Raw genomic sequence first — 14,673 nt, forward strand, 5'->3', positions numbered from 1 at the left:
CAGACACTCCAGGAAACAGTCATGATTTTCCCTCCTACCTTTTAAAAAAAATTATGAATTATATTCTTTTCAATGATACTGAAAATTTGCTTGGTTCTTAAAATTATCTATGTTACTGAACTGTGACTTCTTAGATTACAAATGACTTGACAAAATACATTTCACTTTTACTCATTATTTATGAGTGTTTAATATTAAGACAATTTGTTAATCTTTTAAAATTAAGCTATGTCCTTCAAGCACATTGCTATTCATAAAACTGTTTACGTTAAATATTAGGTATGCTTCATTCTCCCCTTCTGAAAAGTCCTGATTTGATTCTTAGGTGTACGGTTCAGATAAAATCTTCACATTACCTCAGATACGACTTCATGTGACATGAGTCTCTGAATGGCGGCCAAACACAGCTGAGTGATCTTCGGTTCCTTGGTGCCACAACCCATGAGAAAAGGCTGAACAACCTCTGAGCTGTTCTCTTTCAATGCTTTATTTAGAACACATAGAAAATAATTATTAAATCTAATCCATAAATACAAATACTTTTTTTATATAATAACCAGTAATGACAATCTTAATAAAAACCACTTTACGTAAACACCAAAGTAAAAATAAAGTACTAAGAGTTCAAATACTTTGGATAGACACTACAGCCTCTGTATCTAAGCCACACCCCTTAACTACAGCTTTCCCATGCCTTTCTCCTGACACTCTGTCCTTTGGTTCTCCTCCATGTTCTGCTAGAAACTCCTTATGGACAACTTCTCAGAAGTTCTCTCCTGCCTCAGATAAGCACTCTATTTCTTCAATAGTGCAGAAGAAAAACATGACTAAGAATTCATACTCTAGAGCAGAAAAAGTAATTAAAAATAGTATACCTGTCATCCCCATGACACTTCCGAATGATATTCAGAAACTCCCTAGAATTTTATCATATGCCTTGAATTTACATAGCCCTAATTTCTTCTTCATCAAATAAACTCATTAAAAACACTACTCCTCCTCTTATTACTGAAGCATTACTTTAAATTAATTGAATGCACGTGGTATAATTCCAAATCTTAATTTAACTCCTTCTTACCAAGCCAATTCTTTCAGAAGTTTTGAAGTGGCAACAAAAAATGTAAAAGGTTAGAAAATGCACAAACCTAATTATACATAATTAAATTTACAAAACAATTAAATCAATACACACTGAATCGTTACACAAAGATGAATAAGACAGGTTTGTCATGCTCTGGAAATGTGAAAAAGTAACATGGAATTTTGAGTCAAGAGAACATTAAATTTATGTGTTTGGAATATGTTTTTTACTTCCATTAATTTTTTTTGAGGTTAAGCCTTGTAATAAAGACACACAAACCTGAGTTTTAACATGGTTTTCAAAAGAAATTATGAGAAAGTCATCCAGAACCACCATTAAAAGTGTAAAACCAGTGTTAACATCAGTTTTGTCATTTAAATCCCCACCTTTCTTCTCCCAAAGCTCCCTCATGGTATGGTAAATGAAGACTACAGTCTCCTATGGCATGCTCTGCAGACGCCCTCCGCCCACCCGCATACATTCCAGACAGCGCAGCTAAGACACAAGAAAGCTGCCTGGCAAAGAACAGCATTTCCAAAACGGCTCCCTTGCCTTATTTCCTTGCTTTCTTGTGCATAAAGGTTTTGATTCAAACCCAGAGACATAAATTTCTGATAACAATGTCTCAAAACATTGATATAAATGATTAAAAGATAACAATAAAGCTCAAAAAATACTACTCTGAAGCAATAAATATCCTACCATATCTACTCCTGCCAAATTGCTGAATTGTGAGGCTACCTCTAATAGTGCTGAACATTCCTAATTAGTAAACGTTGTTCAGGTATATAAAAGTTTTCAACAGTAACAAGTTGCATTTATAACTTTTATGACATTAACATATGTTTCTCATTTGTATATCATGTAGATAATAATCTACATAATCATATAGAGTTTACAGGGCAGGATGTGGCCCAGGTGACACAGTAAGACGGTGGTAAAGCCAGAATTTGAAAACGTCTTCTAACTCCTGGTTCACTGTTCTTCCCAGAACATTATGCTGCCACTCTTCAAGGTTAAACAGCACTTGATGCAAACGGAAGTTAGAAGAGTTAAAAGCATCTAAGAGGAACCGATGACCTGGCCTTTAAAGCTGGCTGCCTGAAATCATCCGATAAACGAAGGAAAAGGATTCTGTCTTCATAGAAGGAAAAATAACGTACTTTCATAGAATCTCTGATGACAATGATTTTAAACACACCCCTAACATCACACAGACACAAAATCAGTGCCAATTAAACTATGATACAACGCTTTCTAATCACTTAAAAAAGGTTTCCTCACAATTTCATCCTCTAGGCCATTCAGAGCACTGGGGAGGCCTGAGTCCTCCAAAGAGTACTTCACCATGGCCTCCGAGATCACCTTCTAAGCCAATGACACCCAGGATGCACGTTCTGACGTTGGTGCTTTTCGACCTTACCATAAGATGTTAACAGAAAGTTTCTGTACAATAACCAGCGTGATATTTTAAATAGCAATTAAACTTATGTGATATCAACAATGCACGTAACTCAACTGATGTGATAATAATATGGGCTACTATGTACAAATTCACACACTCACCAAAAAAGACAGCTACAACACTCCCCGGCCCACAGTGATTCTAAGATGCTATCAATTGTAAGATGCACATCAATTTGGGAAATATTCAAATGTGAAAAAACAGTGTCTCTTAGAATGAATAAAATAATGTGAGTTATAATGAAATGTTGTATACATGTCAGTCACAGTTATTCAGATCTATCAAGCTGAGATAAACATAAGGTAGTAATAAAAACAATTTTTTAAAACTTTATTTTAATGCAACTCCAAAGAATCAAATATCTCTCTCATCTCCTTCCCACTTTTTTTCCTCCCAGTTTATATGAGAATATAACGGTCAAAAGGAAGTTTCTATGTTATCCAGAATATAAGATCAACAAAAAAAATAAATAAAACCTACTGATCTACTGTCTTTTGAAGCATAGCGCGAAAAACAAAAAATATATCCACTGTATCTAGATCACAATGCAGTAAGATAAAGATGATAAGAAAAAAGAAGTTACTGATTTTTTCCTTCTTTATAAGTGATGGTGGTCCTGGGAAGCAGAAATTAATCTCACTCTTCTAACTGAGATAGCTGCTCTCTCTTCATATACAATAATTTTAATGCCATGCTAGTAAAGTGTAGCTTTACATAAAAATCTTCCTATGGGTTTAGATTTTAGAAATCATATCAAGGAAAAACTGTACAGCAATATAAAGACATCTTGCTTTAACCATTTTTTTTGGTCATTCCAGGAAAAAAAGAGGAAAAGGTCTACTCCATTTAATCAAAAACTCTCTAGTTCAATTTCCATTAAAATATAAAGATGACTTTTAGGAGTAAGAAAAAAAGTTTATTTTCTACCTAAGTTCCTTAATAAGCATAACTCCTTTAAAAGAACAACACTGTGTTTGATGAATATATTTTATTTCCAAATGTGATAACTGTGAGATCAAATGATGCACTTTCACACACCTGGAAGAGGTCCCGCAGGTCCCCATATCCTAGGGGTTTCCTTGCTTTGAGCAGTTTCACTGCATAATTGCAGTTTTTATCCTGGAAAAAAAGAATTAAACTAGGATACCCCACCAGGAATCATATTAATAGGGGTGAGCAAAAGTTTTATTATAAATTGTAATGGTCATTAAATAACAAATTATAATTCTTGTGAAAGAAATAAAATATGATGTATACACAATTGCTATCCTCAAAACCCTTAAAATCTAGTTATGGGAAAGAAGGATACTCCTAACACAGTAAGAAAATTTTAATGGTTCAAAAGATCTGAAAATATTTTAAATGATTCAAGAATGGGAGGACAAATAAAAATATGGCAGTTCCATATTAAAAGTACATTTTAGGAAAATGAAGGATTATTCAACAAATGACGGCTGTACAATTGGTTAGTAATTTGGCAAAAGAAAAAAAAATCTAGGTCCTCACATCACCCCATATATTATTAAGAAAAAAATCAAACCACAGAAAAACTACTAGAAAATAAAAATGACTATCAAATATGTGGAAGAAGAAGGGCTTCCTAACTGGAGAGCAACAAAAGAAATTAGAAAAATTACATTATGTAAAAATGAAAAGCGTCTAGATAAAAAATTAAAAGGTAAATGACTGGCAGAAAATATGATATAAACATGATGAGAAATTAATTTTTCTATAATAAATAGCTCAAACAATTTGATAAGGAAACACAAAAACAAAAAAAGGTAAAATAAAAAAGGAAATAATTTAATACATTCAGAGAAAAATGTTCAACACTAAAAAGAAATGTCAATTAAAATGAGAAGTCATTTGCCTGTTCAATTACTAAAAAGATGTTTTTAAATAATAATCTGGCAAGGATGTTATAAAAATACACTCACATATTATTGGCAAAGGCATAAACTTTTACCTTTTCAGAAAGCAGTATAGTGACAAATTTCATGAACAAGTTCTTACCCTTTGATTTAATAACTTCATTTCTAGAAATTTATCTTAAAAAAATAATTCTAAATACTGAAACATGTTTAACATAAAGGAATGGTTAAATAAACTCAGTCACTTGCTGAAATATTACAGAGCAACTGAAAAATTAGAAAAGATGGCATCAAAGAAAAATATTTATGATACAATAAAAGGCAGGATACAAGTCAAATTAAAATTTTAGAAATTAAAAACAAAAATCCAAGGGAAAAAGAATAAGAACATACTATATAGTAGAGAAACTATACGATCTCTCCAGCCCACTCGGTCAACTTGTGAACATCGCCTCGTATCTCCTAGCCTGGATTACAGCAAGTGCCTCCCAACAGACCTCTGCCTTACCGACAGTACACTGAAACAGATCTTCCGCACCGCTGCCAGAGTAATTTACATGAAAGTATTAGTATGAATGTGTCACTCACTTCCTTGATTCAAACTCTTCCCAACAAGTTGCTCAGAACGTTATACAAAGGCAATAGTTGGATAGTGTGTCCAAATAGACCAAGCTGTTTTATACCACATGTAATTAAGTAATCTCCTTTACTTTCCTGCTTCTACACCTTATTTGCCTGGCTAACTCCTTTCTGAGCTTCAAGTCTCAGCTTCAGATTTGCAGGCTGGGTGTGGTGCCTTCTCCATGTTCCCATAACAAGCCTGTCTATACTACCACCCTGGCACTTATCATACAGTAGTGGAATTCTCTGTTTAGGGTCTGTCTCCTTCATTACTCTGTTATCTGGCTGACGTGAACTAAATATGACAACACTCATGTACTCAAATAATCATAACATGTTAAATTAAAGAGAGGCAGAGAAACATACTGGAGGGAACACTAAGAGACTTACTTGCATATTGGAGCGACTCACTTATTAGCCTGCAGTTAATGAAGGCTGACTATTTCCCATGCAACATGCTAACTACTAGCAATATAAGGAAGAATAAGATATTGATCCTGACTTCAGGGAGTATGTCATCTGCAAGGGAAAATTTCTAGCAAAGGACTTCAAAAAGCAAACGGAAGAGCAGGTAAGCTAAACAGAATGAATGGCACAAACATACTTTTCAAGTATATTTCTTGTATTTCCGTACAGATTGCAGGTGAACACAGATTGTAGGTGAATTATATTACCCATCTTTGTATCTCCCCTAGTGATGCTTACATAATTATTTCCTTATTAAGACTACGTTGTATGATATATTCTATAGATGTTTGTAAAATATCAGAAGTATATGTATTCATAAGATAGAATATACTAAATGAAACCCGAGATTTTAATGTCCGAGAAAAATTCCAAAGTATATTTACTCGTTGCTACTTAGAGACCTTTTAATAATAAGACCACGTAGATATTAAAAAGATAAAGGAAAGGGGCTGGCCCCGTGGCCGAGTGGTTAAGTTCGCGCGCTCCGCTGCAGGCGGCCCAGGGTTTCGTTGGTTCGAATCCTGGGCGCGGACATGGCACTGCTCATCAGACCACGCTGAGGCAGCGTCCCGCATGCCACAACTAGAAGGACCCACAACGAAGAATACACAAATATGTACGGGGGGCTTTGAGGAGAAAAAGGAAAAAATAAAAAAAAAAATCTTTAAAAAAAAAAAAAAAGATAAAGGAAAGTATGTGAGAAAAGGACACAAATCATACATAACAATTATCCATGTAAAAATTCTGTATGTATACTGACAGTAGCTGAAAGCAGCCATAGGTAGGTATAACTGTTATGGTTTTGAGAAGGGGTTAAAAATACAATTTTAAAAGATATCACAACTTCATTGATTTTCTTGTTTCAAATATTTATTCAAAAAACAGATTCTCTGTTTATGTAATTTTTGGATAACACAAGCTTTCTTAATCAATTTCAAGTATATTATAAGCTGGGATAATAAAAACAATGTGTCATATATGGTAGTCAAGTGTAAGATTACGGCATTTGGCCTGTAAATGAAAAACTTTATGTTGCTATCTCTCATTTGCAGAGTTTTATCTTTAAAGAAAAAGGAAATTTTGAGATAATGATCGGTATATTTGAATCATTGCTGACATTACCTGGCATAGCATTCCCACTTCTGTCAGCATTCATGACAGCAGTGAAAACAAAGAAAAATAAATATTAAAGGAGGATGCTTAAAAGAAGGGGAGATGTAAAGCAAGGATTTACTCTGCAATGTAAATAAACTTCCCTTAGAAAATAAATCTAAGAAAATGAAAGTTGGCTATAAATCTATGCTGTGTCATTAACCAGACTAGTTGATCCTGATTAAGGGTTCTGATTTTTTATAGCAACCTTTCACAATTTTCTGAACATTCAGAAATACCTGAGAATTCAATATCCCATTTCATTTGAGACTCCTCAATTATTTAATATCTTTAAGATCCATTACAGTACAAAAGCGGTAAGCTACAGTCTCTAGCACTATGGAGAAGTAACCACTTCCCAGAAAATTTTTTAAAAAGTTAAAACTTTTCTCAGTATTAACTGTACTCTGAATTAATTGTTTAGAAACTACATATTGACTAATTTAAACTCTTTCCTTGTTCTCAAGAGTCCCTGATTTTCCAGATCACAGTGGCCTAAAATCTATAAATTTTTAGGTATAGCTGCTATAAATACTTAGTAAAAAATACTAGGCAAAAGTTTAAACTCTAATATAACTCCTCAAGTACATGGCTCTGGATACTGTAGATAGTAACTCATGTCCTATTAATTGTTATGTGCATAAAGATTTGCTCTAGTTTGATCTGAATAAAGCTAACTGAATTAAAATGAAATTAAAAGACCAACTATATATTAAGTTCACACTGACTGAGACAAAATTTTTCTTACTCATCCTTGAGAGTAACTAATTAGACACTTTACTTGGTATAGAACTCTATAACAGACAGTGATCCTCTGAAGAAATGAGTCTTTTAAAAAAATCTTCCATTGATGACAGGCCCAATGAAAACTTCTATTACTGGAGAATAATTAAGGACTTACCATGATATCAGCAAGGATAGTAGCAGAAGTAAATATTTGTAATGATATTCTAATACAATTGCCCTATGATGTCTCCAACTTAAAAATATCCAGGTCATAATTTATCTTTAAACATTAATCTCCTCATGGTAACTAATCCACCCAACATGCATCTCCCAAAACCCACTTGCCCCCACCTCAACCCAACTATACATAGCTTTGCCTTTACCTACCACTTTTACAATACCCCTCCTGCTCATCCACACAGAGCACTATTCAGTGCTGTGAATAATGGTATAAACTATTTGCGGTTTTGACGGAATGTTCCAAGCCAGAGAAGCTGTGAGAAACAGAAGCACCTTAGGAGAGCTAACCCCAAGGGCAAATTTCCAGCAAAGCTGGCAAGCCTACGGGATACCCTCTCTCCTCTCCCATGAGGAAGCTGCCCCCAAAGTCTTCATTTCATGTTGTAACACTCTTTGAAGTTCCACCAATTAGGGATTTATTGCTATCCACTTCTAAAAATGTAGAGATTTATGAGAGTTAAAGAGATTCTTTACTATTTGGACCTTGTATAAATGAACCTAACAGGACTGCTTTTCTCCTATAACTAGCTGAGAGCCACTGCACTACTGGCACCGGAAATGCAGATTGAAGGACCAGAGAAGTAAGCACTGGGTAGGTACAAACACTTGGGAGGGAGCAGGCAGTGTGGAAACCTTGCAGTACCATGGCAGCACACCGCAGCAGGAAGAACAGGGGCTCTGAATAGCTCTCAATTTGAATCTGGTTCCACCACCTATCATGTGAGCTGAGGCAAGTGACTTAATCTCTGTGCATCTCAGTTTGCTCTACTATAAAATAATATTTCCCCATAAGGTTGTCCTATGTAAGATAGAGTGGCACAACTGCCTCACACGTAACAGATTATCAAAAAATGCAAGTTTCCGGGTTTTCCACATTCATTATTGAGTCAAGAACAGAAAGGCACCAAAGAAAAGGAAGAAGCAGACTGAGTATCAAAAGGGTGCCAAAGAGAAACTCTTAAAAACTCCTCCTTTAAAACCAGGTTTAATCAAGAGAACGTAAGAAAACAATTTTTTCTTTTCTCCACCCCACTCTCATTCCTTCTTCATGACCATATTGTCTTAGTCCCAGGACTAAAAACTCATATAGTACTACTAAATGTATAATCCTATATTATGACTTGCTCATATTATATTAAAGATAAAATAGATCTTGGAAGGTAGACTGAGAACCAAGCTTCCATTCAATTCAATACAACAAATATTAATTGAATGCCTTTTACGGGAAAGATGTATCTTAGGTGATTGACAAGAGACGGAAAAGAATGCAAAGAGAAGCAAGAAAAATTCTTGTCTTTCAAGAGTTAGTAGTTTTAAGTTTTCTGATTTCAGAGAATTTTATAGCATTCATCTCTGGGAAACTCAATTAGTTCGTAAGTTAGGGACTTGCACATGTTCTTTATCACTATAACATGTTAGGGCATAAGGAAGAGATGATACAGAAAACTGATTTTTTTTTTAACGATTCTACTTTTACTATTAGTCAAATTTTCATTAATTGTTGAATTTTTAATACAAAAAATTACCTGCCAAAATTTCGGTGTTTCGTGCAGCTATTGTTTTAACTTTTATTATTCCTGATTCAGCAGCCTGCAAGAATAAAAATAATTAGAACATAAAACTTACTATCAACATGAATTATCTAGGGGAAAAAAATCATATATGATAGATAAAATCTTGAGCAAAGTGAGTCACTATTATCTTTTTTATTTTCAAAACTTCAGATACTAACGCCTAGTAGTGACATATACTTTAAATGTAACAAAATGTGATTAATTTGATTATTTATATGCAATCTCTGTAGTACAGCATGTTGCCTTAAGGTGCATCTGGACTACCCTAATCTCTCATGACTTTAAATATTTAGAAAACAAAAAATAAAAACAAAGCCTAACAAAAAAATTAGGTGTCTCTTCCTCATTTCACACGTCCCTCCCCACCATAAAAAAACTGTAAAACACTGAAAAATCAAGTAAAGTCATATATAGTATATATTGGAAGTCATATAGCATTTTACACAATGCCACAGAATTGTGCTGTCCAATTTGGTAGCCATAGGGTACATGTGGCTGTTTAGCACTTAATATGTTGTTAGTCCAAATTGAGCTGTGATCTAAGTATAAAATACACACTAGATTTTGAAGATTTAGTATGAAAAAAGGAATGTAAACTATCCCTTAAATATTTATATTGATCAAATGTTGAAATGATAATATTTTGAACATATTGGGTTAAATAATATATATTATTAAAATTAAATGCTTCTATTTCTTTTTACTTTTTTAATGCAATTTACAATTACACATATGGATTGCATCTGAGGCCCACGTTATATTTCTATTGGACAGTGTTGACATATAATATTGATATATAACTTCCATCATAGAAACTCAGAACATTTTTACTATCAAGAAACATGGCTATTTTATACTGGTCTCTACACCTCCAAAAATAATACATAAGTACTCATAAGTTATATGTCCAAGTTTTCCTATTAATTTGCTTGCTACTTGTTCATTTATTTTACCTCTTACCGCTTGCTAAAGGACAACTGGTAGCAGTCTCTAAAGGTTTAAAAATAATTGTGGAAGAACATCAGTGGCCTATGGGTTCTTAGTTTGAGGACCAGTGGATTAATGCATAAAATAAATAACACGTTGTAGGCTATATTACATGTACTCAACTTTTGTCATTCTGCCAGCTTCCAAGCATGTGAAGCCCTTGCCTGTGTTTGGAGAATTCCCCACTTCATGAGTTTTGACGCAAGATAGAGCCTATCTTCCACTATTAAAAACTGAAAATGCCAGATACTTGCTTTCCCATATGCCCTGGCAGCCCACACTTAACCAATGAGACACACCTACCAGGGATTTTGAATATGTAGGCTAGTGGCATAGAAAAGCAGAGACAACAGAGAATTCTTTCTGACGACAGCAATAGCAGAGGCAACATCTAGTTTCCAAGGGCGTGACAGCAGCAGAACCAGTGGTGGCATGGGGTGGCCAGCACAACCAGTAGCACAATCTGAGGCAGCTCACTGTTCAGCAGACACAGCAGTAATGGCCTCACTGGCAGGAGTTTGGCTGTGGTGTAGCTGTCTGGCCTCCCTTTGTTCCTATACTTTTTCTAAGGCTGGCTCCATCCAGCCTTCTACCAATTCTGTGACCCACTCAGTATTCTACGAGTAAACTTCATTTCTGCTTCAATCAGCCACAGTCAGCTTTCACTGCTCACAACTAAGAAGCCTAATGGATACACTAGGACTTACTTCTACAACTTTAAGAAATGGAAATGTCTGTCCCAAATTAAGTGAACGTGGCTACTAGCAAGAAAATACAGTCAAAATAAATTACTTCAAGGAAAGATGACAGATTGTCTGATTTTTGGGGGCAGTGCATATTAGAAATACCAGAGGCTTAAAAAAAAAAATCTTGGTGCCTAGGTTGCAACCCATTCCAGTTAAATCAGAATGATAGGGGCCATTCTCTTGGTTCTGTCCTGTTCCAGTGGTAAGCAGGCTGCTTCCAATCTTGGCAACAAAAACAGCTGCAGCCATTCTACACCTCACAATTTTATATGATAGTATCTAGAAGGAGAGAAAGCTAGCTCTTGAGGAAGAAAGAGGAAACTTTCCTTTTCCAGGAGCATTCACTGGCATTATGTGACTTGGGGAGAAACGAAGGTGGGGGTGAGGAGAGTTCCAACTAGATTAAACCAATCAAGGTACCCTGGAGCAAGGAATGAGATTAATGCATCCAAATCCAACGGGTTGAAAACTACGGAAGAGTGCAGCCTACCACTAAAGGAAGCAAGACGGAAAGGATGCTAGGAAGGGAATTAACAAACATCCACTACTAGAAGTGTGTAAAAATTTACCAAAAAAAAAATATATATAGGGGCCGGCCCCGTGGCCGAGTGGTTGAGTTCGCACACTCCGCTGCAGGCGGCCCAGTGTTTCGTTGGTTCGAATCCTGGGTGCGGACATGGCACCGCTCATCAGGCCATGCTGAGGCGGCATCCCACATGCCACAACTAGAAGGATCCACAACTAAGAATATACAACTATGTACTGGGGGGCTTTGGGGAGAAAAAGGAAAAAATAAAATCTTTAAAAAAAAATATATATATATATATATATATTAAATGCTGCTTCCCTTCACCAAAGTGCCTATGGTCTGCTTTTTTAAAAACATATATTTTTTACAACATCTATGAAAGTAGAGCCTCAAAATTAGAACAAAGTTACCAAAGGTCCAAATTAATTAGTCACAGGACATAGCATGAAACAAGAGCTAAAGAAGAAATGTGAAATTCAAGTTAATGGCAACTTACAGAGAATAATGTACTCATGAGACACCAGGAAGGTATGAAGCTGCCTAACGACTTATGACTTCAGATGTCAGGTAAAGTCAAAAGACCTAAAGTCAAGCCCACACTTGAGAACACTGACTAGATCTAGAACACTCCCTAGAGGACAATATGCTCATAAAACAATTACCACCTGGCAACCAATAAGATCTTCTCCTGTAATAGGCAATAAATCCACACTCCCAAAGCTTTGGAAAACATAAACTTACACGGCACCCTATTCAAAACCTCTGGACTAAAAAAAGAAACCAAAAAACCTCTGGCTTCTAGGAAACAAAAAATTTTTCTTTAACATAACCTATCAAACGAAAGACTGAAATGCAGACTACATGTAGCTAACTAAAAATATATATGTGGTATGCCTATGTATACGGTATCCTTTTTCTTTTTAAAAATTTAGTCTCCAACAAGAATCTATTAGCACCTCCTAGATACACAAATGCTTTGTACTATGGTGGACAGAAGGATAAACAAGACGCAAAACTGACCCTTAAGGAGCTGTTTAGAAAAGAAAAAAATACTAAAATAACTGTAACAGAAGGTAAAATATAAGAGCTATAAGAAAATAACTTCTAAAATAAGCCTAAAAGAAAGGTAATAAAGCAGAGGAACATTAACTTGAAAATCCTGGGCAGAAGCTGCAACTGTTTTTGCTTTAGCAACTAGCTAGTATACGGCACACAGTAAATATTCAAAAATTATTTCATGAACAAATGAATGAGGGAAGAAATTATCTGTAAAGTTGGTTAATCCATGCAACAAATGGATGAGCAACATTTAAAGTGGGATTGAAGGAAAGGTAGGATTTTAATTTAAAAGAAAGATGGGAGGAGGTGATTCCAGGCAGCAAAACAAACCTCAGAAAGCACAGCATAGAAGAAGGAAGCAGCAGGGTATATTTGGAGAATACACAGCAGCAATACAGTTTGGCTGAAGCATAAAGATAAAACGAAAAGTTGAGGGTGATCAAAGTGGAAAGGAAGGTTGGGAAGATCAAGAGGGTCTTAACGCTATGCTAAGGAGTTCCATAAAAACAGAGAAGCCACTGAGGGTTTCTGAGCTGGTTAAGTATACTAGTCTGATGGTAACATACAGAATGGTTTGTCTCTCATGCCATTAATGCCTATCAAAGGCCAGGCATAAGACTGAAACCTGCAACTAGAATAACAGCTGAGAAAATAGAAAAAAGGAGAGTTGTGTTAGAAATTACAGAGCTGGAAGGAACAGCTGACAATGAATAAAGAGAACTGAGGGTGAGAAGAGAGCCAAATATGACCAAGGTAAGCAACAGTGATAAACAGCCCTAACAGAACAAGTGAAGTGGTGGGAAAGGACAAGTTTTGAGGAAAATAAGTTCAATTACAAGAAGTTCTATCTGAAATGTGTGAAAGATATTCTGGTAGATGTGTTCGACAGCTGGAAATAGCTCAAGTTAGTGAAGCAGAGTTAGGAGCCAGCATTATGGTAAAGCCAGAAGCAATGGGAGAGGATGACAATGCTAAGCGGATGAGCATGGAGAAAGAAGAGGCTGAAGACAAAACTTGAGATGCATTTATATGTAAAGAAAAGGAGAAAGAATACTGAGATGGAGAGGAGAAATACAAAACTAGACTGCCACAAAAGTCAAAATGAGAGAATTCCAAGATGGAAAGAATGACGAATAATAACAAATAATGAAGCAAGGCGGATGAATGAGAACAATGATAAAAATAAGTTAAGGATGTTTTAAAGGCATCTGCAGCATGCTATAACGGAAAGAAGAGGGGTTAGAAATGGATGTACATGGATTCACATCCCACTTCTTCCACTTTCTAGCTTTACTACCTTATGCAAGTGACCGAACCTCTCTAAACCATAGTTTCCTCATGTGTAAAACTGGAATGGCATGTTGCAATAGTCAATGAATGCAAAGTTCCTAGCCTAGTGGAGAGAGAATATTTTACTCAACCTTGAGTTAACTTCAGGAAGATAAAGGCAGTTTCTCATTCATTTCTGCATCTCCTGGCATGCTTTACACTTAGGAAACTAATAAATTTCTATTAAATTATAAGAGTAATAGCAAAACCCAATGTTTTGTACATGGCTGAAAATAAGCTACACTTACATAAAAGAAAAAAAGAAGAAGAATTACACTTTTGAAGTATGTCTTCTTTTTTGGTTTATAAGCCAGGAACAATGTCTTTTATTGCTTCTATATCACACAAAACACAGTGCTAAGAAGATAATACATTCTTTTTGACTGAAATATGTTTTCATTCATCTTTGCCCTCTATCCATTGTCTACATGAAAATAAAAATACAATGGTCAGGGGCCAGCCTGGTACCGTAGAGTTTGGGTTCACGGACTCTGCTCTGGTGGCCCAGGGTTCACAGGTTCAGATCCTGGGTATGGACCTACACACTGCTCATCAAGCCATGCTGTAGCAGTGTGCCACATACAAAATAGAGGAAGACTGGCACAGATGTTAGTTTAGGGACAATCTTCCTCACACACACAAAAATACAATGGTCAAAACTTAGTAAAAAATAAACTGTTAGGTTTTCTACTTTAACAAATTTCAATGGTCATGGTACTAACTTTCATAAATATATAAAGTATGCTATAGACTAATCAAAAGCTTTTTAAAGGACTCTCACTATAAAATGCTCTTACGACACTGCAATAAGCTAGTAAAATTTTC

At 35.4% G+C, this 14,673-nt stretch overlaps 1 protein-coding gene across 2 annotated transcripts in view; it reads right to left on the reverse strand.

Annotated features, from left to right (window-relative positions):
* MON2 (MON2 homolog, regulator of endosome-to-Golgi trafficking) overlaps positions 1 to 14,673 on the reverse strand; it is a 103,966-nt gene that overhangs the window by 83,222 nt on the left and 6,071 nt on the right. For both annotated transcript variants that reach the window (XM_046658089.1, XM_046658080.1), the window contains exons 2-3: positions 9,151 to 9,214; positions 357 to 484 (exon numbers count right to left, since the gene is read on the reverse strand). In XM_046658089.1, coding sequence (XP_046514045.1) covers positions 357 to 484; positions 9,151 to 9,214 — 192 coding nt within the window. The remainder of the gene's footprint in view (positions 1 to 356; positions 485 to 9,150; positions 9,215 to 14,673) is intronic.

Source organism: Equus quagga, chromosome 1 (assembly GCF_021613505.1).
Source record: "Equus quagga isolate Etosha38 chromosome 1, UCLA_HA_Equagga_1.0, whole genome shotgun sequence".
NCBI lineage: Eukaryota > Metazoa > Chordata > Mammalia > Perissodactyla > Equidae > Equus > Equus quagga.